The 26,376-nt window shown below is 39.7% G+C and overlaps 1 protein-coding gene across 1 annotated transcript in view; it reads left to right on the top strand.

Annotated features, from left to right (window-relative positions):
- The window catches only part of ITGB3 (integrin subunit beta 3), a 211,378-nt gene that overhangs the window by 122,769 nt on the left and 62,233 nt on the right, over positions 1 to 26,376 (top strand). Inside the window, exons 8-10 of the mRNA XM_053699744.1 lie at positions 21,834 to 21,923; positions 22,113 to 22,247; positions 23,618 to 24,047. Of these exons, the coding sequence (XP_053555719.1) occupies positions 21,834 to 21,923; positions 22,113 to 22,247; positions 23,618 to 24,047 (655 nt within the window). The remainder of the gene's footprint in view (positions 1 to 21,833; positions 21,924 to 22,112; positions 22,248 to 23,617; positions 24,048 to 26,376) is intronic.

Raw genomic sequence — 26,376 nt, forward strand, 5'->3', positions numbered from 1 at the left:
TTTATTGTATAGCTTTGTTGTGTATAGCTTTGTGTATAGCTTTATTGTATAGCTTTGTTGTGTATAGCTTTATTGTATAGCTTTGTTGTGTATAGCTTTGTTGTGTATAGCTTTGTTGTGTATAGCTTTGTTGTGTATAGCTTTGTTGTGTATAGCTTTATTGTATAGCTTTGTTGTGTACAGCTTTGTATATAGCTTTGTTGTGCATAGCTTTGTGTATAGCTTTATTGTATAGCTTTGTTGTATATAGCTTTATTGTATAGCTTTGTGTATAGCTTTGTTGTGTATAGCTTTATTGTATAGCTTTGTTGTGTACAGCTTTGTATATAGCTTTATTGTATAGCTGTTTTGTGTATAGCTTTATTGTATAGCTTTGTTGTGCATAGCTTTGTGTATAGCTTTATTGTATAGCTTTGTTGTATATAGCTTTATTGTATAGCTTTGTGTATAGCTTTGTTGTGTATAGCTTTGTTGTGTATAGCTTTGTTGTGTATAGCTTTATTGTATAGCTTTGTTGTGTACAGCTTTGTATATAGCTTTATTGTATAGCTGTTTTGTGTATAGCTTTATTGTATAGCTTTGTTGTGCATAGCTTTGTGTATAGCTTTATTGTATAGCTTTGTTGTATATAGCTTTATTGTATAGCTTTGTGTATAGCTTTGTTGTGTATAGATTTGTTGTGTATAGCTTTATTGTATAGCTTTGTTGTGTATAGCTTTGTTGTGTATAGCTTTATTGTATAGCTTTGTTGTGTACAGCTTTGTATATAGCTTTATTGTATAGCTGTTTTGTGTATAGCTTTATTGTATAGCTTTGTTGTGTATAGCTTTGTGTATAGCTTTATTGTATAGCTTTGTTGTATATAGCTTTATTGTATAGCTTTGTGTATAGCGTTGTGTATAACTTTGTTGTGTATAGCTTTGTTGTGTATAGATTTGTTGTATATAGCTTTGTTGTGTATAGCTTTGTTGTGTATAGCTTTGTTGTGTATAGCTTTGTTGTGTATAGATTTGTTGTATATAGCTTTATTGTATAGCTTTGTTGTGTATAGCTTTGTTGTGTATAGCTTTGTTGTGTATAGCTTTATTGTATAGCTTTGTTGTGTATAGCTTTATTGTATAGCTTTGTTGTGTACAGCTTTGTATATAGCTTTATTGTATAGCTGTTTTGTGTATAGCTTTATTGTATAGCTTTGTTGTATATAGCTTTATTGTATAGCTTTGTGTATAGCGTTGTGTATAACTTTGTTGTGTATAGCTTTGTTGTGTATAGATTTGTTGTGTATAGCTTTGTTGTGTATAGCTTTGTTGTGTATAGATTTGTTGTATATAGCTTTATTGTATAGCTTTGTTGTGTATAACTTTGTTGTGTATAGCGTTGTGTATAGCTTTGTGTATAGCTTTGTGTATAGCTTATTGTATAGCTTTGTTGTGTATAGCTTTGTTGTGTATAGCTTTGTGTATAGCGTTGTGTATAGCTTTGTTGTGTATAGCTTTATTGTATAGCTTTGTGTATAGCGTTGTGTATAGCTTTGTTGTGTATAGCTTTGTGTATAGCTTTGTTGTGTATAACTTTGTTGTGTATAGCTTTGTTGTGTATAGCTTTGTGTATAGCTTTGTTGTGTATAGCTTTGTGTATAGCTTTGTTGTGTATAGCTTTGTTGTGTATAGCTTTGTTGTGTATAGCTTTGTGTATAGCTTTGTTGTGTATAGCTTTGTTGTGTACAGATTTGTTGTGTAGCTTTGTATGTAGCTTTTGTTGTGTAGCTTTGTGTATTGTTTTGTTGTGTATAGCTTTGTTGTGTAGCTTTGTGTATAGCATTGTTGTGTATAGCTTTGTGTATAGCTTTGTTGTGTAAAGCTTTGTGTATAGCTTTGTTGTGTAAAGCTTTGTGTATAGCTTTGTTGTGTATAGCTTTATTGTATAGCTTTGTGTATAGCGTTGTGTATAGCTTTGTTTTTTATAGCTTTGTTGTGTATAGCTTTGTTGTGTATAGCTTTGTTGTGTATAACTTTGTTGTGTATAACTTTGTTGTGTATAACTTTGTTGTGTATAGCTTTGTTGTGTATAGCTTTGTGTATAGCTTTGTTGTGTATAGCTTTGTTGTGTATAGCTTTGTTGTGTAGCTTTGTATGTAGCTTTTGTTGTGTAGCTTTGTGTATTGTTTTGTTGTGTATAGCTTTGTTGTGTAGCTTTGTGTATAGCATTGTTGTTTATAGCTTTGTGTATAGCTTTGTTGTGTAAAGCTTTGTGTATAGCTTTGTTGTGTAAAGCTTTGTGTATAGCTTTGTTGTGTAAAGCTTTGTGTATAGCTTTGTTGTGTAAAGCTTCGTGTATAGCTTTGTGGTGTATAGCTTTGTGTATAGCTTTCTATATAGTATTGTTGTGAATGTGTAGCTTTTTGTATAGCTTTGTTGTGTATAGCTTTGTATATAGCTTTATTGTGTAGCTTTGTTTATAGCTTTGTTGTGTATAGCTTTGTGTATAGCTTTGTTGTGTAGCTTTGTCTATTGCTTTGTTGTGTAGCTTTGTGTATGACTTTGTTGTGTAGCTTTGCGTATAGCTTTGTTGTGTATATCTTTGTATATAGCTTTGTTGTGTATAGCTTTGTGTAAAGCTTTGATGTGTATAGCTTTGTGGTGTATAACTTTGTTGTGTATAGCTTCATGTAATAGCTTTGCTGTGTATAGCTTTGTTGTGTAGCTTCGTGTATAGCTTTATTGTGAAGCTTTGTTGTGTATAGCTTTGTTACGTAGCTTTGTGCATAGCATTGTTGTGTATAGCTTTCGGTATAGTTTTGTTGTGTATACAGTAGCTTTGTGTATAGCATTATTGTATAGCTTTGTTGTGTATAGCTTTATTGTATAGTTATGTTGTGTATAGCTTTGTGTATAACTTTGTTGTGTATAGCTTTGTGTATAGCTTTGTTGTGTATAGCTTTGTGTATAGCTTTGTTGTGTATAGCTTCGTCTATAGCTTTGCTGTGTATAGCTTTGTTGTGTATAGCTTTGTGTGTATAGCTTCGTCTATAGCTTTGTTGTATATAGCTTTGTTGTGTATAGCTTTGTTGTGTGTAGCTTTGTATATAGCTTTTGTTGTGTAGCTTTGTGTATTGCTTTGTTATGTAGCTTTGTTGTGTATATCTTTGTATATAGCTTTGTTGTGTATAGCTTTGTGTATAGCTTTGATGTGTATAGCTTTGTGGTGTATAACTTCGTGTATAGCTTTGTTGTGTATAGCTTCATGTAATAGCTTTGTTGTGTATAGCTTTATTGTATAGCTTTGTTGTGTATAGCTTTATTGTATAGCTTTGTTGTGTATAGCTTTGTGTATATCTTTATTGTATAGCTTTGTTGTGTATAGCTTTGTGTATATCTTTATTGTATAGCTTTGTTGTGTATAGCTTTGTGTATAGCTTTATTGTATAGCTTTGTTGTGTATAGCTTTATTGTATAGCTTTGTTGTGTATAGCTTTGTTGTGTATAGCTTTGTTGTGTATAGCTTTATTGTATAGCTTTGTTGTGTACAGCTTTGTATATAGCTTTATTGTATAGCTGTTTTGTGTATAGCTTTATTGTATAGCTTTGTTGTGCATAGCTTTGTGTATAGCTTTATTGTATAGCTTTGTTGTATATAGCTTTATTGTATAGCTTTGTGTATAGCTTTGTTGTGTATAGCTTTGTTGTGTATAGCTTTGTTGTGTATAGCTTTATTGTATAGCTTTGTTGTGTACAGCTTTGTATATAGCTTTATTGTATAGCTGTTTTGTGTATAGCTTTATTGTATAGCTTTGTTGTGCATAGCTTTGTGTATAGCTTTATTGTATAGCTTTGTTGTATATAGCTTTATTGTATAGCTTTGTGTATAGCTTTGTGTATAGCTTTGTTGTGTATAGATTTGTTGTGTATAGCTTTATTGTATAGCTTTGTTGTGTATAGCTTTGTTGTGTATAGCTTTATTGTATAGCTTTGTTGTGTACAGCTTTGTATATAGCTTTATTGTATAGCTGTTTTGTGTATAGCTTTATTGTATAGCTTTGTTGTGTATAGCTTTGTGTATAGCTTTATTGTATAGCTTTGTTGTATATAGCTTTATTGTATAGCTTTGTGTATAGCGTTGTGTATAACTTTGTTGTGTATAGCTTTGTTGTGTATAGATTTGTTGTATATAGCTTTATTGTTTAGCTTTGTTGTGTATAGCTTTGTTGTGTATAGCTTTGTTGTGTATAGCTTTGTTGTGTATAGCTTTGTTGTGTATAGATTTGTTGTATATAGCTTTATTGTATAGCTTTGTTGTGTATAGCTTTGTTGTGTATAGCTTTGTTGTGTATAGTTTTATTGTATAGCTTTGTTGTGTATAGCTTTATTGTATAGCTTTGTTGTGTACAGCTTTGTATATAGCTTTATTGTATAGCTGTTTTGTGTATAGCTTTATTGTATAGCTTTGTTGTGTATAGCTTTGTGTATAGCTTTATTGTATAGCTTTGTTGTATATAGCTTTATTGTATAGCTTTGTGTATAGCGTTGTGTATAACTTTGTTGTGTATAGCTTTGTTGTGTATAGATTTGTTGTGTATAGCTTTGTTGTGTATAGCTTTGTTGTGTATAGATTTGTTGTATATAGCTTTATTGTATAGCTTTGTTGTGTATAACTTTGTTGTGTATAGCGTTGTGTGTAGCTTTGTGTATAACTTTGTTGTGTATAGCTTTATGTATAGCTTTGTTTATAGCTTTGTTGTGTATAGCTTTGTTGCGTAGCTTTGTATATAGCATTGTTGTGTTATAGCTTTGTTGTGTATAGCTTCATGTATAGCTTTATTGTGAAGCATTGTTGTGCATAGCTTTGTTGCGTAGCTTCATGTATAGCTTTGTTGTGTATAGCTTTTGTGAAGCTTTGTTGTGTATAGCTTTGTTGCGTAGCTTCGTATATAGCTTTGTTGTGTAATGCTTTGTGTATAACTTTATTGTGAAGCTTTGGTGAGTATAGCTTTGTTGCGTAGCTTTGTGTAGCGCTTTGTGTATAGCTTTATGTATAGCTTTATTGTGTATAGCTTTATTGTGCATAGCTTTGTGTATAGCTTTATTGTGTATAGCTTTATTGTGCTTAACTTTGTGTATAGCTTTGCTGTGTAGCTTAGTGCATAGCTTTGTTGTGTATAGCTTTGTTTATAGCTTTGTTGTGTGTAGCTTTATTGTGCATAGCTTTGTGTATAGCGTTGTTTATAGATTTGTTTATAGCTTTGTGTATAGTGTTATGTATAGCTTTGTTTATAGCTTCTTGAATAGTTTCTTGTATAGTGTTGTGTATAGCTTTATTTTGAAGCTTTGTTGTGTATAGCTTTGTTGCTTAGCTTGTGTATAGCTTTGTTGTGTATAGCTTTGTGTATAGCTTTGTGTATAACTTTGTGTATAGCTTGGTTTATAGCTCTGTGTATAGCTTTGTGTATAGCTTTGTTGTGTATAGCTTTGTGTATAACTTGGTGTATAGCTGTGTGTATAGCTTTGTGTACAGCTTTGTTGTGTATAGCTTTGTGTATAGCTTTATTGTGAAGCTTTGTTGTGTATAGCTTTGTTGCGTAGCTTTGTGTATAGCTTTGTTGTGTATAGCTTTGTTGTGTAAAGCTTTGTGTATATCTTAATTGTGAAGCTTTGTTGTATATAGCTTTGTTGTGTATAGCTTTGTGTATAGCTTTGTTGTGTATAGGTTTATTGTGTATAGCTTTGTGTATAGCTTTATTGTGAAGCTTTATTGTGTATAGGTTTGTTGTGTAGCTTCATGTGTAGCTTTGTTGTGTATAGCTTTGTGTATAGCTTTGTTGTGTATAGCTTTGTGTAGCTTCATGTATAGCTTTATTGTGTATAGCTTTGTGTATAGCTTTATTGTGAAGCTTTGTTGTGTATAGGTTTGTTGTGTAGCTTCATGTATAGCTTTGTTGTGTATAGCTTTATGTGTATAGCTTTGTGTATATCTTTATTGTGTATAGCTTTGTGTATAGCTTTGTTGTGTATAGCTTTGTGTAGCTTCATGTATAGCTTTATTGTGTATAGCTTTGTGTATAGCTTTATTGTGAAGCTTTGTTGTGTATAGGTTTGTTGTGTAGCTTCATGTATAGCTTTGTTGTGTATAGCTTTGTTGTGTATAGCTTTATTGTGTATAGCTTTGTGTATATCTTTATTGTGTATAGCTTTGTGTATAGCTTTATTGTGTATAGCTTTGTGTATAGCTTTGTGTATAGCTTTGTTGTGTATAGCTTTGTGTATAGCTTTATTGTGTATAGCTTTATGTATAGCTTTGTGTATAGCTTTGTGTATAGCTTTATTGTGAATAGCTTTGTGTATAGTTTTGTTGTGTATAGCTTTGTGTATAGCTTTATTGTGAAGCTTTTTTGTGTATAGCGTTGTGTATAGCTTTATTGTAAAGGTTTGTTGTGTATAGCTTTGTTGCGTAGCTCCGTGTATAGCTTTGCTGTGTGTAGCTTTGCTGTGTGTAGCTTTGTTGTGTATAGCTTTGTTGTGTGTAGCTTTATTGTAAAGGTTTGTTGTGTATAGCTTTGTTGCGTAACTCGTGTATAGCTTTGTTGTGTAGCTTTGTGTATAGCTTTGTTGTGTATAGCTTTGTTGCATATCTTTGTGTATAGCTTTGTTGCTAATTTATTCTGTCAAAATAAAATAATAGAAAATTCTCACTCTCTTAGAATCAACTGCACATAAAGTTTTATTGGCTGACGGAAATATTTATATTTTTATTTAGTAGTTAAATCAGAATAGGAAAAGTATAAATATATTTAGACGTATCAAGACATAAATTGAGCTGCAATTATTAGTAATATGTGGGCTAAATATCACTGTCTGTTGTAGTTCTAAAGCAATCAAAATGAAGGTTAGAGATAACTATTAGTTTAATTGAGTTAGACAGAAAGTATTTTTCATTGCACTTCAATCCTGTTGCTATTAACAGAACATTAACAGTATGTTAGTGCGATACAAACCCAGCATTCTGTTGACATACATGTCCCTCCATTCATCCTTTCTCTTGCAAGGTGTATCCAGTCCACGGCTTCATCCTTTACTTGTGGGATATTCTCATTCCCTACAGGAAGTGGCAAAGAGAGCACACAGCAGAGCTGTCCATATAGCTCCCCCCCTAGCTCCGCCCCCCCAGTCATTCTCTTTGCCGACTCTGGCAGCAGGGCCACTCTACGGAAGGGTAAAGTGAATGTGGTGTTAGATTTGTAGTTTTATATCTTCAATCAAGAGTTTGTTATTTTTAAATGGTACTGGTTTGTACTATTTACTCTGTAGCAGAAAAGTGATGAAGAATTCTGCTGAGAGGAAGATGATTTTAGCATGTGGTAACCAAAATCCATTGCTGTTCCCACACAGGACTGAGGAGTACCAGAAAACTTCGGTTGGGGGGAACAGTTTGCAGGCTTAACTGCTATAAGGTATGTTCAGTCATCTTTTTCTAGTCAAGACTTAGTAATGCTAGAAGACTGACAAGAATCCCCATGTGGGGAAGGTAAGCCATATTCTGAGACTCAGTATAGAAGGAAGGCTTAATTAACAGGGCTCAAAAACTGGTGGACACTGTTAAAGGGCAATCGATTATTTTATAGGGAAAATATAATCATTATACAAGTTTTTATTACACTTGGATGTGTTTTATGGGGTTTTATTCCACATGGCATATATTTAGACACCTATTTAGGGTTTTGAAGGCCCCACAACTCCGGAGTGGAGAGGGAGGGGACCTAAATTTTGCGCCTCATTTGCGCAGTTGATATTGCAGACAGCTTCATGCAGCTTCACGTGGAGGGTCCAAAGACTACTTGAGGACTTCATAGAGGCTTATTTTCCATCAAACTAATCCCCAGGGGCAGGTAGGGCCACAGCAGATTGCTGTGGCACGGTGCTGTAGTTTGCTAACCGGTTGTCAGCTTTAGGTTGCTTTGGTTTGGGCATTAAGGGGTTAATTGACTTGAAATTCTCTGTGCAATCATTTCAAAGCATTAAGATCATGTGGTAAAAAATTCAGAAAGATTGGATAATTTTTTAAGATTTAGTAAAAAAGTGTGCGCTTTTTATTATTTAAAGGCACAGTACCGTTTTTTCTTAAATTGTATATTTCAGTATTTGAGTGCTGTCTAAGTCTACTTGTGACTAATACTAGTCTGTTTAACATGTCTGAGCCTACAGATAGACGTTGCTCTATGTGTTTAGTAGCCATGGTGGAACCCCCTCTACATTTGTGTTCTAAGTGCGCTAATGTATCTATGCATTTTAAAGATCATGTTGTGTCACTTAAAGATGTAGCCCAAGATGATTCTTTGACAGAAGGTAACGAGGATAGCCCACCTTCCTCTCCCCATGTGTCGACACCAGTTACGCCCGCGCAAGCGATGCCTAGTACCTCTAGCGCATTGGCCCCTATTACATTACAACAATTAGCAGCAGTCATGGATAATTCCCTTGTGGCATTTCTATCCAAACTGCCAGTTTTTCCTAAAAAGCGGGATAGCTCGGTTTTAAGAACAGAGTATGAGCAATCAGAAGCTTTGGATGGTTTATCCGTTGTACCCTCACAGCACTCTGAAGTGGCAGTGAGGGATGTGCTGTCCGAGGGAGAAATTTCTGACTCAGGAAAGGTTTCTCAGCGGGCAGAATCAGATTCCTTAGGGTTTAAATTTAAACTGGAACACCTCCGCGTGCTGCTTAAGGCGGTATTAGCCACTCTGGATGATTGCGACCCCATGGTGGTCCCAGAGAAATTGTGTAAAATGGACAAATACCTAGAGGTCCCTGTATACACTGATGCGTTTCCGATCCCTAAAAGGGTTGCGGATATTGTTACCAAGGAGGGGGATAGACCAGGTGTCCCTTTTGTTCCCCCTCCTATTTTTAAGAAAATGTTCCCAATTAATGACCCCAGACGGGACTCGTGGCAGACGGTCCCTAAGGTAGAGTGAGCGGTTTCTACTTTTGCTAAGCGCACAACCATACCAATTGAAGACAATTGTGCTTTTAAAGATCCTATGGATAAAAAATTAGAAGGTTTACTTAAGAAAATATTTGTTCAACAAGGTTACCTTCTCCAACCCATTGCCTGCATTATTCCTGTAACTACTGCAGTGGCTTTCTGGTTTGAGGCGCTGGAGGATTCGCTCCAGAATGAGACCTCATATGTTGAATTTATGTACAGAATTAAGACTCTAAAGCTTGCTAATTCTTTTATCACGGATGCCGCCTTGCAATTAGCTAAGTTAGCGGCAAAAAATTCAGGTTTCGCCATAGTGGCGCGCAGAGCGCTTTGGCTCAAGTCATGGTCGGCCGATGTGTCGTCAAAGTCTAAATTGTTAAATATCCCTTTCAAGGGGAAGACCCTTTTCGGGCCGGAATTGAAAGAGATTATTTCAGACATCAGCGGGGGAAAGGGCCATGCCCTCCCTCAGGACAGGCATTTAAGGGCTAAGAACAAAGCTAATTTTCATTCCTTTCGCAACTTCAGGAGCGGTTCCGCTTCAGCCTCTACAGCTGCAAAGCAAGAGGGTAACCCTTCACATCCCAAGGCAACTTGGAAGCCTTACCAGGGCTGGACCAAGGGTAAACAGGCCAAAAAGCCTGCAGCTGCTACCAAGACAGCATGAAGGGGTAGCCCCCGATCCGGGACCGGATCTGGTAGAGGGCAGACTCTCTCTCTTTGCTCAGGCTTGGGCAAGAGATGTTCACGATCCCTGGGCAGTAGAGATTGTTACCCAGGGATTTCTTCTAGAATTCAAGGATTCCCCTCCAAGGGAAAGATTCCATGTTTCTCGTCTGTCATCAGACGAAATAAAGAAAAAGGCGTTCTTACGCTGTGTAGAAGATCTACTTGCGATGGGAGTGATATGTTCAGTTCCGATTGCAGAGCAAGGAACGGGCTTTTACTCAAACCTGTTTGTGGTTCCCAAAAAAGAGGGAACTTTTAGACCAATCCTGGATCTAAAAATTCTAAACAAGTTCCTCAGAGTCCTATCATTCAAGATGGAGACCATTCGAACGATTTTACCTATGATCCAGGAAGGACAATATATGGCTACCGTGGATCTAAAGGATGCGTACCTGCATATTCCTATCCACAAAGATCATCCCCAGTTTCTCAGGTTCGCTTTTCTGGACACGCATTTCCATTTTCCTTCGGTTTGGCCACTGCTCCCAGAATTTTCACAAAGGTGCTAGGTTCCCTTCTGGCGGTGTTAAGACCACGGGGCATAGCGGTAGCACCTTACCTAGACGACATCCTAATTCAGGCGTCGTCTTTTTCCCAGAGCCAAGGCTCACACGGAGATTGTACTAGCCTTTCTAAGGTCTCATGAGTGGAAGGTGAACATCGAAAAGAGTTCTCTGTCCCCGGTCACAAGGGTTCCCTTCCTGGGAACATTAATTGATTCGGTAGAAATGAAAATATTTCTGACGGAGGTCAGAAAGTTGAAACTTTTAACTGCTTGCCGAGTACTTCATTCCATTCCTCAGCCATCTATAGCTCAATGCATGGAGGCAATCGGATTAATGGTAGCGGCAATGGACATAGTCCCTTTCGCTCGAATACATCTCAGACCACTGCAACTGTGCATGCTCAAACAGTGGAATGGGGATTACGCGGATTTGTCTCCTCGGATACAATTGGATCAGAGGACCAGAGACTCTCTTCTCTGGTGGTTGTCTCAGGATCATCTGTCTCAGGGAACATGTTTCCGCAGACCAGAATGGATCATTGTAACGACCGATGCCAGCCTGTTAGGCTGGGGCGCAGTCTGGGACTCCCTGAAAGCTCAGGGCCTATGGTCTCGGGAAGAATCTCTTCTCCCGATAAACATTTTGGAACTGAGAGCGATATTCAATGCGCTTCAGGCTTGGCCTCAACTAGCTGCGGCCAAATTCATCAGATTTCAGTCGGACAACATCACGACTGTAGCTTACATCAATCATCAGGGGGGAACAAGGAGTTCCTTAGCGATGAAGGAAGTATCCAAGATAATCAAGTGGGCGGAGGATCACTCCTGCCATCTCTCAGCAATTCACATCCCAGGAGTGGACAACTGGGAAGCGGATTTTCTAAGTCGTCAGGCTTTTCACCCGGGGGAGTGGGAACTTCACCCGGAGGTTTTTGCTCAGCTGACCCAGTGATGGGGCACTCCAGAGTTGGATCTGATGGCGTCCCGTCAGAATTCCAAACTTCCTCTGTACGGATCCAGGTCCAGGGACCCCAAGGCGATATTGATAGATGCTCTAGCAGCGCCTTGGTCCTTCAATCTGGCTTATGTCTTTCCACCGTTTCCCCTTCTCCCTCGTCTGATTGCCAGAATCAAGCAGGAGAAGGCCTCGGTGATTCTGGTAGCGCCTGCGTTGCCACGCAGGACTTGGTAGGCAGACCTAGTGGACATGTCATCTGTTCCACCATGGGCACTGCCATTGCGGCAGGACCTTCTAATACAGGGCCCTTTCAAGCATCCAAACCTAGTTTATCTGTGTCTGACTGCTTGGAGATTGAACGCTTAATTCTATCAAAGCGTGGTTTCTCTGAGTCTGTTATAGATACTCTGATTCAGGCTAGAAAGCCTGTCACCAGGAAAATCTACCATAAGATATGGCGAAAATATCTGTTGGTGTGAATCCAAGGGTTACTCATGGAGTAAGATTAGGATTCCCAGAATATTATCCTTTCTCCAAGAAGGATTGGAGATAGGACTGTCAGCAAGTTCCTTAAAGGGACAGATTTCTGCGCTGTCTATTCTTTTACACAAGCGTCTGGCAGAGATACCAGATGTTCAAGCGTTTGTTCAGGCTCTAGTCAGAATCAAGTCTGTTTATAAACCTGTGGCTCCACCATGGAGTCTTAATCTAGTTATTTCAGTTCTTCAAGGGGTTCCGTTTGAACCTTTGCATTCCATAGATATTAAGTTATTATCTTGGAAAGTTTTGTTTTTGGTAGATATATCTTCTGCTCGAAGAGTTTCAGAATTATCTGCTTTACAGTGTGATTCACCTTACCTGGTGTTTCACGCAGATAAGGTTGTGTTGCGTACCAAACCTGGTTTTCTTCCTAAGGTTGTTTCTAACAAGAACATTAACCAGGAAATAATAGTTCCTTCTCTGTGTCCTAACCCATCGCCTAAGAAGGAACGCCTGCTACACAATCTTGATGTGGTTCGTGCTTTAAAATTCTATTTACAAGCAACTAAAGATTTCAGACAAACATCATCCTTGTTTGTCATTTATTCTGGTAAGAGGAGAGGTCAGAAAGCAACTGCTACCTCTCTTTCCTTCTGGCTGAAAAGCATCATCAGGTTGACTTACGAGACTGCTGGCCAGCAGCCTCCTGAAAGGATTACTGCTCATTCAACTAGAGCTGTGGCTTCCACTTGGGCTTTTAAGAATGAGGCTTCTGTTGAACAGATTTGTAAGGCAGCGACTTGGTCTTCACTTCATACTTTTGCCAAATTTTACAAATTCGATACTTTTGCTTCTTCGGAGGCTATTTTTGGGAGAAAGGTTTTGCAAACAGTGGTGCCTTCCGTTTAAGGTGCCTGACTTGTTCCCTCCCTTCATCCGTGTCCTAAAGCTTTGGTATTGGTATCCCACAAGTAAAGGATGAAGCCGTGGACTGGATACACCTTGCAAGAGAAAACAGAATTTATGCTTACCTGATAAATTACTTTCTCTTGCGGTGTATCCAGTCCACGGCCCGCCCTGACAATAAAGTCAGGTATATAATTAAAAATGTTTCTCCAACATTGGTGTGTCCGGTCCACGGCGTCATCCTTACTTGTGGGATATTCTCTTCCCCAACAGGAAATGGCAAAGAGTCCCAGCAAAGCTGGTCACATGATCCCTCCTAGGCTCCGCCCACCCCAGTCATTCTCTTTGCCGTTGCACAGGCAACATCTCCACGGAGATGGTTAAGAGTTTTTTGGTGTTTAAATGTAGTTTTATTCTTCTATCAAGTGTTTGTTATTTTAAAATAGTGCTGGTATGTACTATTTACTCTGAAACAGAAAAGGATGAAGATTTCTGTTTGTAAGAGGAAGATGATTTTAGCAGACAGTAACTGAAATCAATTGCTGTTTCCACACAGGACTGTTGAGATGAAGTAACTTCAGTTGGGGGAAACAGTTAGCAGTCTTTTCTGCTTAAGGTATGACTAGCCATATTTCTAACAAGACCATGTAATGCTGGAAGGCTGTCATTTCCCCTCATGGGGACCAGTAAGCCATTTTCTTAGTTAAACATAAAAGAATAAAGGGCTTCAAAAAGGGCTTAAAAACTGGTAGACATTTTTCTGGGCTAAAACAGTTGCTTTACTAGGCATATTATGCAGATTCTAACTAATTATTGGTATTATAATCTTGGGGAACGTTTAGAAAAACGGCAGGCACTGTGTTGGACACCTTTTTCAGATGGGGGCCTTTCTAGTTATAGACAGAGCCTCATTCTGGGACTGTATAGGGGTTAAATGTAAAAACGGCTCCGGTTCCGTTAATTTAAGGGTTAAAGCTCTGAAATTTGGTGTGCAATACTTTTAATGCTTTAAGACACTGTGGTGAAATTTTGGTGAATTTTGAACAATTCCTTCATACTTTTTCACATATTCAGTAATAAAGTGTTTTCAGTTTGAAATTTAAAGTGACAGTAACGGTTTTATTTTAAAACGTTTTTTGTGCTTTGTTGACAAGTTTAAGCCTGTTTAACATGTCTGTACCATCAGATAAGCTATGTTCTATATGTATGAAAGCCAATGTGTCTCCCCATTTAAATTTATGTGATAATTGTGCCATAGTGTCCAAACAAAGTAAGGACAGTATTGCAACAGATAATGATATTGCCCAAGATGATTCCTCAAATGAGGGGAGTAAACATGATACTACATCATCCCCTACTGTGTCTACACCAGTTATGCCCACACAGGAGGCCCCTAGTACATCTAGTGCGCCAATACTTATTACCATGCAACAATTAACGGCTGTAATGGATAACTCCATAGCAAATCTTTTATCCAAAATGCCTACTTATCAGAGAAAGCGCGATTGCTCTGTTTTAAACACTGAAGAGCAAGAGGACGCTGATGATAACTGTTCTGACATACCCTCACACCAATCTCAAGGGGCCATGAGGGAGGTTTTGTCTGATGGAGAAATTTCAGATTCAGGAAAAAATTCTCATCAAGCTGAACCTGATGTTGTGACATTTAAATTTAAATTAGAACATCTCCGCGCACTGCTTAAGGAGGTGTTATCTACTCTGGATGATTGTGACAATTTGGTCATTCCAGAGAAATTATGTAAAATGGACAAGTTCCTAGAGGTTCCGGTGCCGCCCGACGCTTTTCCTATACCCAAGCGGGTGGCGGACATAGTAAATAAAGAGTGGGAAAGGCCCGGCATACCTTTTGTTCCCCCCCCTATATTTAAGAAATTATTTCCTATAGTCGACCCCAGAAAGGACTTATGGCAGACAGTCCCCAAGGTCGAGGGGGCGGTTTCTACTCTAAACAAACGCACTACTATTCCTATCGAAGATAGTTGTGCTTTCAAAGATCCTATGGATAAGAAATTAGAGGGTTTGCTTAAAAAGATTTTTGTACAGCAAGGTTACCTTCTACAACCAATTTCATGCATTGTTCCTGTCACTACGGCAGCGTGTTTCTGGTTCGAGGAACTAGAAAAATCGCTCAGTAAAGAATCTTCGTATGAGGAGGTTATGGACAGAGTTCAAGCACTTAAATTGGCTAACTCTTTTGTTTTAGATGCCGCTTTGCAATTAGCTAGATTAGCGGCGAAAAATTCAGGGTTTGCTGTCGTGGCGCGCAGAGTGCTTTGGCTAAAGTCTTGGTCAGCGGATGTGTCTTCCAAGACAAAATTGCTTAACATTCCTTTCAAAGGTAAAACATTATTTGGACCTGATTTGAAAGAGATTATTTCAGACATCACTGGGGGAAAGGGCCACGCCCTCCCACAGGATAGGTCTTTTAAGGCTAATAATAAGCCTAATTTTCGTCCCTTTCGCAGAAACGGACCAGTCTCTAATTCTGTATCCTCTAAGCAAGAGGGTAATACTTCACAACCCAAACCAGCCTGGAAACCAATGCAAGGCTGGAACAAGGGTAAGCAGGCCAAGAAGCCTACCACTGCTACCAAAACAGCATGAAGGGATAGCCCCCGATCCGGGACCGGATCTAGTGGGGGGCAGATTTTCTCTCTTTGCTCAGGCTTGGGCAAGAGATGTTCAGGATCCTTGGGCGCTAGAAATAGTTTCTCAAGGTTATCTCCTGGAATTCAAGGAACTACCCCCAAGGGGAAGGTTCCACAGGTCTCAATTATCTTCAAACCAAATAAAGAGACAGGCATTCTTACATTGTGTAGAAGACCTGTTAAAGATGGGAGTGATACATCCAGTTCCAATAAGAGAACAAGGAATGGGATTTTATTCCAATCTGTTCATAGTTCCCAAGAAAGAGGGAACATTCAGACCAATTTTGGATCTAAAGATCCTAAACAAATTTCTCAGGGTACCATCGTTCAAAATGGAAACTATTCGAACGATCCTACCTACTATCCAGGAAAATCAATTTATGACTACCGTGGATTTAAAGGATGCGTACCTACATATTCCTATCCACAAGGAACATCATCAGTTCCTAAGGTTCGCTTTTCTGGACAAGCATTACCAGTTTGTGGCACTTCCATTTGGATTAGCCACTGCTCCAAGGATTTTCACAAAGGTACTAGGGTCCCTTCTAGCGGTTCTAAGACCAAGGGGCATTGCAGTAGTACCTTACTTGGACGACATCCTGATTCAAGCGTCGTCCCTGTCAAAAGCAAAGGCTCATACGGACATCGTCCTAGCCTTTCTCAGATCTCACGGATGGAAGGTGAACAAAGAAAAAAGTTCTCTGTCCCCGTCAACAAGAGTTCCCTTCTTGGGAACAATAATAGATTCCTTAGAAATGAGGATTTTTCTGACAGAGGTCAGAAAATCAAAACTTCTAAGCTCTTGTCAAGTACTTCATTCTGTTCCTCGTCCTTCCATAGCGCAGTGCATGGAAGTAATAGGATTGATGGTTGCAACAATGGACATAGTTCCTTTTGCACGAATTCATCTAAGACCATTACAACTGTGCATGCTCAGACAGTGGAATGGGGATTATACAGACTTGTCTCCGACGATTCAAGTAGATCAAAAGACCAGAGATTCACTCCGTTGGTGGCTGACCCTGGACAATCTGTCACAGGGAATGAGCTTCCGCAGACCAGAGTGGGTCATTGTCACGACCGACGCCAGCCTAGTGGGCTGGGGCGCGGTCTGGGAATCCCTGAAAGCTCAGGGTCTATGGTCTCGGGAAGAGTCTCTTCTCCCGATAAACATTCTGGAACTGAGAGCGATATTCAATGCTCTCAGAGCTTGGCCTCAACTAGCAAAGGCCAAATTCATAAGGTTTCAGTCAGACAACATGATGACCGTTGCATATATCAATCATCAGGGGGGAACAAGGACTTCCCTGGCGATGAAAGAAGTGACCAAGATAATTCAATGGGCGGAGGATCACTCCTGCCACTTGTCTGCGATCCACATCCCAGGAGTGGAAAATTGGGAAGCGGATTTTCTGAGTCGTCAGACATTCCATCCGGGGGAGTGGGAACTCCATCCGGAAATCTTTGCCCAAATAACTCAATTATGGGGCATTCCAGACATCGATCTGATGGCGTCTCGTCAGAACTTCAAGGTTCCTTGCTACGGGTCCAGATCCAGGGATCCCAAGGCGACCCTAGTAGATGCACTAGTAGCACCTTGGACCTTCAACCTAGCTTATGTATTCCCACCGTTTCCTCTCATCCCCAGGCTGGTAGCCAGGATCAATCAGGAGAGGGCCTCGGTGATCTTGATAGCTCCTGCGTGGCCACGCAGGACTTGGTATGCAGACCTGGTCAATATGTCATCGGCTCCACCATGGAAGCTACCTTTGAGACAGGACCTTCTTGTTCAGGGTCCATTCGAACATCCGAATCTGGTTTCCCTCCAACTGACGGCTTGGAGATTGAACGCTTGATTTTATCAAAGCGTGGGTTTTCAGATTCTGTAATAGATACTCTGATTCAGGCTAGAAAGCCTGTAACTAGAAAAATTTACCATAAAATATGGAAAAAATATATCTGTTGGTGTGAATCTAAAGGATTCCCATGGAACAAGATAAAAATTCCTAAGATTCTATCCTTTCTACAAGAAGGTTTGGAGAAAGGATTATCTGCAAGTTCTCTGAAGGGACAGATCTCTGCTTTATCTGTTTTACTTCACAAAAGACTGGCAGCTGTGCCAGATGTTCAAGCATTTGTTCAGGCTCTGGTTAGGATCAAGCCTGTTTACAGACCTTTGACTCCTCCCTGGAGTCTAAATCTAGTTCTTTCAGTTCTTCAAGGGGTTCCGTTTGAACCCTTACATTCCGTAGATATTAAGTTATTATCTTGGAAAGTTTTGTTTTTGGTTGCAATTTCTTCTGCTAGAAGAGTTTCAGAGTTATCTGCTCTGCAGTGTTCTCCGCCCTATCTGGTGTTCCATGCAGATAAGGTGGTTTTGCGTACTAAGCCTGGTTTTCTTCCGAAAGTTGTTTCCAACAAAAATATTAACCAGGAGATAGTTGTACCTTCTTTGTGTCTGAATCCAGTTTCAAAGAAGGAACGTTTGTTACACAATTTGGACGTAGTCCGTGCTCTAAAATTCTATTTAGAGGCTACTAAAGATTTCAGACAAACATCTTCCTTGTTTGTTGTTTATTCTGGTAAAAGGAGAGGTCAAAAAGCGACTTCTACCTCTCTTTCCTTTTGGCTTAAAAGCATTATCCGATTGGCTTATGAGACTGCCGGACGGCAGCCTCCTGAAAGAATCACAGCTCACTCCACTAGGGCTGTGGCTTCCACATGGGTCTTCAAGAACGAGGCTTCTGTTGACCAGATATGTAAGGCAGCGACTTGGTCTTCACTGCACACTTTTGCCAAATTTTACAAATTTGATACTTTTGCTTCTTCGGAGGCTATTTTTGGGAGAAAGGTTTTGCAAGCCATGGTGCCTTCCATTTAGGTGACCTGATTTGCTCCCTCCCTTCATCCGTGTCCTAAAGCTTTGGTATTGGTTCCCACAAGTAAGGATGACGCCGTGGACCGGACACACCAATGTTGGAGAAAACAGAATTTATGCTTACCTGATAAATTACTTTCTCGAACGGTGTGTCCGGTCCACGGCCCGCCCTGGTTTTTTAATCAGGTCTGATGAATTATTTTCTCTAACTACAGTCACCACGGTATCATATGGTTTCTCCTATATATATTTTCTCCTGTCCGTCGGTCGAATGACTGGGGTGGGCGGAGCCTAGGAGGGATCATGTGACCAGCTTTGCTGGGACTCTTTGCCATTTCCTGTTGGGGAAGAGAATATCCCACAAGTAAGGATGACGCCGTGGACCGGACACACCGTTGGAGAAAGTAATTTATCAGGTAAGCATAAATTCTGTTTTTTGTTTAAACTACAGTCACCACTGCACCCTATGGTTTCTCCTTTTCTCCTAACCTTCGGTCGAATGACTGGGGGGGCGGAGCTAGGGGGGGAGCTATATGGACAGCTCTGCTGTGTAATCTCTTTGCCACTTCCTGTAGGGAATGAGAATATCCCACAAGTAAAGGATGAAGCCGTGGACTGGATACACCGCAAGAGAAAGTAATTTATCAGGTAAGCATAAATTCTGTTTTTGTGCATTATGTAGGTTATTTAATTAATTCAATAATTATTAATCAGTGTTAAATGTGGGATTATGAATTGAATAGCACTAATGGTATTTAGGTAGCATTTTTAGTTAAGGAGGGGTTTCTAGAGGGGTTATAAAGTGGGAATATTAATTAATTATTAAGAATCTAAAGGGTTTACTATACTAAGAGGTTAAAGCACATTATACACTAGATTTTTCTTTGCATAAATGTTTTGTTGATGATCCATTTATATAGCCCATCTGGAGGTGTTTTTGTAAAAATGTATAGTTTTGCATATTTTTAAATAACATTGTGCTGATTTTCAGACTCCTAACCAAGCCCCAAAGTTTTAGATGTATACTGATGTATAAAGACTTCAGACTGCTTCTGTTTGTATACTGGGTCTTTTCATATGCAGGGGAGGGGGTTCTGCTATCAGCCCCTTTCGGTGGGTGTCCCAGGCTTATCTCATTAACAGTGTTAAATTGGGAGCTTCTAATTCAGTTTTTAAAAGGTTTTACACTGGATTTTTATATCAGCATCTGTACATATTATTCTTTATAGTAGTGTCTATTACATACAGTTAAATGAAAATTGGTTTGGAGTGAGGGCAACCCTTGGGTTCTAGGGTAATATACATTGGGGGAGCATTGAAGGGTATTCACTTTCATGCTGAAGGTCCCTTAAAGAAAGTATAATGGATGCTGGGTCTCAGGGAATGATTTTTTGCTGGGAGTGCTGTCATGGTTAGGCTTGATTATTTAAGGCCAGGTACGTAATTAAAGGGTTATTATAGGGACTTGTCTATACATTTTAATGATGTAACCTGGAGCCCACTAAAGGTGCTGTGTAATCCTGCAATCCTGAGAATGAAGCAAACCTATCTCAAGACAGAGGTTAAGCGCGTGAGAGAGAACCAATATGATGTGTGTGACAGGGCAGGATGGTATGATCGGAAAGGGCAGATTAGCCTGTTCTAAGAGGACGGGAGTGGGACCTATGTTTATTGTGTGTCTGAATGTACAGACAGTTCTAATCTTAGGTTTGTCTGACAATGCAGCATTTTATTCTTGCTTTGTAATTAGCACTAGTAACGGATGCTCAGTATATTGGTTTAATAATTTGCTCTAGCAGACAGAATGAATCAGAAAAAGAAGGGTGGGGGCTTTCCATATAGTCATCAATTCTAAACACCACAGGATTCTTATTGGTTCTCTGCAGACAGTGACACAATATCATCCCTGGCAGATGTGGAAATAGTGTGTGGCTAGCACAGTTTATAGCGGTGCTGTATGTCTCTATCACTGACAGCAGAAGACATGAGTCATAGAGGTTTTTCAATAAAAAAATGTGCAAATAATTTAGCAATCTAGTTAAGTAGTTAAAGTATAAACAACTCAAGCACATTGGTAACTCTAGCAGGAAATAAGCCCTTGTTTCTACTGTTACTATTATTAGTACAGTTTGATTTTGAACTATGTTGCATACTTTGTGGGACTTTTTCTTTGCTTCAATAGTAAGGGCCCAATGCATTAGAATAACTTGGCAGAAAACCATTACATTAAAAGTAAGCACTTCATATTCATTTTTATACTGCCCTGTCTTGATCTGTGTATATGAGCAGCATCTGTATATATTGATAAATGGTAGGCTGCTGATATTGCATGGTAGGGAAGGGCCATAGCAGTTGTACATTATTACTGTGTGCTTTGTTCTAACTCAAGTCCCTTCATCCCCTATTTTGCAACGTTTAGCCTTTAACCTTTGTTTGCGGAGAAGCAAACTGTATTGCTGGCTGCTGCTCTGCACTGAACTTCTCTCCAGCAAAACTGAAAGAGATGCCACAGGTCAATAAAAAAAAACATTGTGCCCCTTCATGCAGCAGCCAAGGGAATGCTGGGATACTCCTAGCACAGAATATATTGTATATTTGTGGCACTAGTGGGGTTTGTGTACAGTTTCTTTTGGGGAGGGAGTAGCTGCCTTTGTCACTGGATGAGCATCCAGTTTACTCTAAGAGTGCTTTTCTTAATACGGAAAATACACTGAGTTTATTTTGCCATGGGCATGGGATGTTTACCCAGTCCACCATGAGAGTGCAGTCCTTTGCCATATTTTGTATGTATTTTTCTATGGCAACCTTACCTAGCTAGAGCAACCCCCACAGTTATATGTTATCATAATTTAGCAGAAGCCTGCATGGAAGGCTGGAATTAGGGACCCAGGTACTGGAGGCCATGTAGGCGCTTTTGATTTACTATCTTTTGGCCAGTAGCTGTAAGTAAGTATGTACAATCATTCCTGCTAACACCCCACTCTGGCTCTAAATGTGCCCAAATTGTTGCTGCACATGTGCTTACACATTGTCTGTTCTCAGCATACCCCTGAGTAGTCCACATAAATAGCATGAATAAAGTATTCAGGACGCTCATTAGTTCTTGTAGCAACAATGGTATCCTGTGTGCACGTTTAACCATAGGGCGTAAACGTGTCATAATTCAATACTCAGATTCAATAACCAATTGCTAGTTGTATCAGTATTACATATAACAAAATGAGGCAAATTAAGTAGACCCTAGAGAAGGATTAATCATGGTTTCAATTTCTCAAATAGTTAATGGTGACCCCCTAGACATTTGGTGTGAGTGCATAAAGGAGCAATAATAAAATGATCTAATGTGCTAGAACATTTGATTATCGCACTATTACTTGGACAGAATTATGTTTTTAATCCCAAAAAAGTATCTAAACACATTGTTAAAGTCAGCTCCGTACAGCTGGTAATTGGCTGCAATGCAAATATGCTGCCTCTAATTGGTTAAGCAGTGTGTAAGCTCAGAACCAGTAGTGCATTGCTGGTATGGAGCTGACTCTGACTGTAGACTAAACTATTTGGCATCAACTCTGATCATCCAGAAAACGATTAATGAAAAGCTGGTGGTGTTATAAACACTCTGCAGATGAAATTCAGGTAGTAGATGTACTTTCTTTTGTCTGCCATCTGCATATAAGTGATACTTGAAGAAATATTAGTTTGTAAGGAAAGCGCTGTAACAATCTCTTTCAGAAATACGGTGAACTGATCCCTGGAACCACAGTGGGAACCTTATCTAATGACTCCAGCAATGTTATCCAACTCATTGTGGATTCTTATGAGGTACTAAATATCTACATATCTTGTTTTTCCTCATGTTTGTCCTTTCTTCTTTGTCTTTTAAACTCTTGAATATATAGTAAATGCCACTCTAAATTTACCCATAATCCACAGTATTTCCTTGTTTTATTCCCTTGCTTATGTACCAACTTCCATTCTCACATTTATTTATTTTTCTTTTACTGAGTGCAGAAGATCCGCTCTAGGGTGGAGCTTGAAGTCCGAGATCTGCCTGAGGAGCTGTCCCTTTCATTTAATGCTTCCTGCACTAACAATGAAGTGACCCCGGGCCTAAAGACCTGTTCTGGTCTTAGTATTGGAGACACAGTGAGTTAAATTCTAACTATAGCACTAATTAACCCTTTTTTTTTTTATAAAAAACGTTTTTTGACTAAGAAAATGGGGGAGAGCAAGAAAAAACAGATTTTAGTGAAGAGAAAAGGTGGGAAAAAAGATGACAATGGGAAAGAGAAATAAGAGAGTAAAATGCAAGATGAGAAGAGATAGACAGGAGAAGTAAAATCTAATCAGTCCAACATTGGTGAAAGACAAATAGGGGAGACAAAGAGAATAAAGAGAACAGACATGCAGATTAAGGAGATAGAAATAGGGGCAGAGTGAGAAGAAAAAGGCAGAGAAAGAGGTAAGAGAGAAAGATCCGACTTTAAAAGAAAGATAGAAAGTTAAGAGATAGAAAGTTAAGAGATAGAAAGTTAAGAGATAAAGTGAATAAGGGAAACATAATTTAAATGACTTAAAGGACTATAATAATTGTTGGAGAAATGCATTAAGAGCCCCAGATCAATGGGGCATACATATGTGTGTACTTAAGTGTGTTCAGATTTGCCATGTGTTTGTACACATACACTTTATAAATCTCAGGCCATACCAGATCCCAGATCAAATATATGCCACCTCTACTACTTTTTGTACAAATCATACTCCAGAGAAGACCAGTCCACCTGCGCCTCTTTATACCAGCTATATTTCTACATAACAGCCCAGACAAGACATGTTGCCATGGCAGCACATTTATCCCTGCTGTATGCTCACATATGACCACAGACCAGACCTCAGAGCCCTTCAAACCTCTTCTTTGCCAGCTATATTACCACATCAGATCAAGACCTGTCAAACCAACACCCATCTTTTACTAGTTGTATGCCTCATGACACCTCAGAACCATGGCCCCCTCCATTGGTCTTAGCTGACTATATGCCAATATCATAAAGCAGACACATAACCCCCCAAATACCATCTATATGCCAGATCTAAGGTTACAATGCTGTGTCCTCTGTTCCCGGCTGTTTCATCCACATGCCTTATGGTGACTGGCAGGTATGATTAGTGCAGACTTTTGTGAAGAAGAGGGGAGTGATGAAGAGAAACAGTTCTTTGCTGCAATGCTACAAAATTATAAGGCAAACAGTTTTCCTCTGTATTACACAAGGGGGGGGGGTAACAGAAAAAGACACCTTCTTAGTTTATACAATATAATATAATTAATGATTTAAAAAAATGTCATCAAATAAGAATAGACATTTTCAAAATACAAGTATTTAGTCTTTTGATTTTGTGTTTAAGAGTTACATTTCCAGATTAGTCCATTACATTGGCAACAAAACTAAATATTAATTGGTGATAAATTAATACATTGTGGCATGCTTTTGTAATTCTCTATAAATTTATACCGGCAGGTGAGCTTCTCAATTGAGGCCAAAGCACGTAGTTGTCCAGCCCAGCGGACAAAGACTTTCACAATAAAACCAGTTGGATTTAAGGATACCCTAAGTGTCACTGTGACATTCCTATGTGACTGCCACTGTCAGATTGATGACATCCCTAGAAGTGACATGTGTAACTTTGGAAATGGAACCTTTAGCTGTGGAACCTGTTTGTGCTACCCTGGTTGGTTAGGACCTCACTGTGAGTGCTCAGAGGCGGAATACAGCCCCTCACAACAGGACCGTTGCAGTCCAAAGGAGGGAGTAGCTCCCTGCCATCGCAGGGGTGAATGCGTGTGTGGACAATGTGTGTGTCATTCTTATGACTTTGGCAAGGTCTGGGGACAATACTGTGAATGTGATGACTTTTCTTGTCAACGCTACAAGGGAGAGATGTGCTCAGGTGAGTTTAAAAGTATTGGGCTACATTTCAAGTGAGGCGCAAACGGTTTTGCCAAAGCGATATCGTCTTTCCGCAAGCCTTTTTCATTGCGCTGATATTACAAGTTGAGCAAAATAGCGATTGTGCTAGCGCAATAACCATTTACGCTTCAATCCTTACCGCGATCTCAGAGCTGTGGTTAACTGTTTTCCGAAACAAAATGTTGCACAAAACACTTCAAAAAACATAATTTATGCTTACCTGATAAATTCCTTTCTTCTGTTGTGTGATCAGTCCACGGGTCATCATTACTTCTGGGATATAACTCCTCCCCAACAGGAAATGCAAGAGGATTCACCCAGCAGAGCTGCATATAGCTCCTCCCCTCTACGTCACTCCCAGTCATTCGACCAAGGACCAACGAGAAAGGAGAAACCAAGGGTGAAGAGGTGACTGTAGTATAATTTAGAAAATATTTGCCTGCCTTAAAAAAACAGGGCGGGCCGTGGACTGATCACACAACAGAAGAAAGGAATTTATCAGGTAAGCATAAATTATGTTTTCTTCTGTTATGTGTGATCAGTCCACGGGTCATCATTACTTCTGGGATACCAATACCAAAGCAAAAGTACACGGATGACGGGAGGGCTAGGCAGGCTCATTATACAGAAGGAACCACTGCCTGAAGAACCTTTCTCCCAAAAATAGCCTCCGAAGAAGCAAAAGTGTCAAATTTGGAAAATTTGGAAAAAGTATGGAGCGAAGACCAAGTTGCAGCCTTGCAAATCTGTTCAACAGAGGCCTCATTCTTAAAGGCCCAAGTGGAAGCCACAGCTCTAGTAGAATGAGCTGTAATTCTTTCAGGAGGCTGCTGTCCAGCAGTCTCATAGGCTAAACGAATTATGCTACGAAGCCAGAAGGAGAGAGAAGTAGCCGAAGCCTTTTGACCTCTCCTCTGACCAGAGTACACGACAAACAGGGAAGACGTTTGTCGAAATTCCTTAGTTGCCTGCAAATAGAACTTGAGGGCACGAACTACATCCAGATTGTGCAGAAGACGTTCCTTCTTTGAAGAAGGATTCGGACACAAGGAAGGAACAACGATCTCTTGATTGATATTCCTGTTAGTGACTACCTTAGGTAAGAACCCAGGTTTTGTACGCAGAACTACCTTATCCGAATGAAAAATCAAATAAGGAGAATCACAATGTAGAGCTGATAACTCAGAGACTCTCCGAGCCGAAGAAATAGCCATTAAAAATAGAACTTTCCAAGATAACAGTTTAATGTCAATGGAATGAAGGGGTTCAAACGGAACTCCTTGTAAAACGTTAAGAACCAGGTTTAAACTCCATGGTGGAGCAACAGTTTTAAACACAGGCTTGATCCTAGCTAAAGCTTGACAAAAGGCCTGGACGTCTGGATTTTCTGACAGACGCTTGTGCAACAAAATGGACAGAGCTGAGATCTGTCCCTTTAAAGAACTAGCCGATAAACCCTTATCTAAACCTTCTTGTAGAAAAGACAATATCCTAGGAATCCTAACCTTACTCCAAGAGTAACCTTTGGATTCGCACCAATATAAGTATTTACGCCATATTTTATGGTAAATCCTTCTAGTAACAGGCTTCCTAGCCTGTATTAAGGTATCAATAACTGACTCAGAAAAACCACGCTTTGATAAGATCAAGCGTTCAATTTCCAAGCAGTCAGCTTCAGAGAAGTTAGGTTTTGATATTTGAATGGACCCTGAATCAGAAGGTCCTGTCTTAGAGGTAGAGACCAAGGCGGACAGGATGACATGTCCACTAGATCTGCATACCAAGTCCTGCGTGGCCATGCAGGTGCTATTAGAATCACTGATGCTCTCTCCTGTTTGATTCTGGCAATCAATCGAGGAAGCATCGGGAAGGGTGGAAACACATAAGCCATCCTGAAGGTCCATGGTGCTGTCAAGGCATCTATCATAACTGCTTCCGGATCCCTGGATCTGGACCCGTAGCGAGGAAGTTTGGCGTTCTGACGAGACGCCATGAGATCTATTTGCGGTTTGCCCCAACGTCGAAGTATTTGGGCAAAGACCTCCGGATGAAGTTCCCACTCTCCCGGATGAAAAGTCTGACGACTCAAGAAATCCGCCTCCCAGTTCTCCACTCCCGGGATGTGGATTGCTGACAGGTGGCACGAGTGAGACTCTGCCCAGCGAATTATCTTTGATACTTCCATCATTGCTAGGGAGCTTCTTGTCCCTCCCTGATGGTTGATGTAAGCCACAGTCGTGATGTTGTCCGACTGAAACCTGATGAACCCCCGAGTTGATAACTGGGGCCAAGCCAGAAGGGCATTGAGA

This window comes from Bombina bombina, chromosome 1 (genome assembly GCF_027579735.1).
Source record: "Bombina bombina isolate aBomBom1 chromosome 1, aBomBom1.pri, whole genome shotgun sequence".
NCBI classification, from domain to species: Eukaryota; Metazoa; Chordata; class Amphibia; order Anura; family Bombinatoridae; genus Bombina; species Bombina bombina.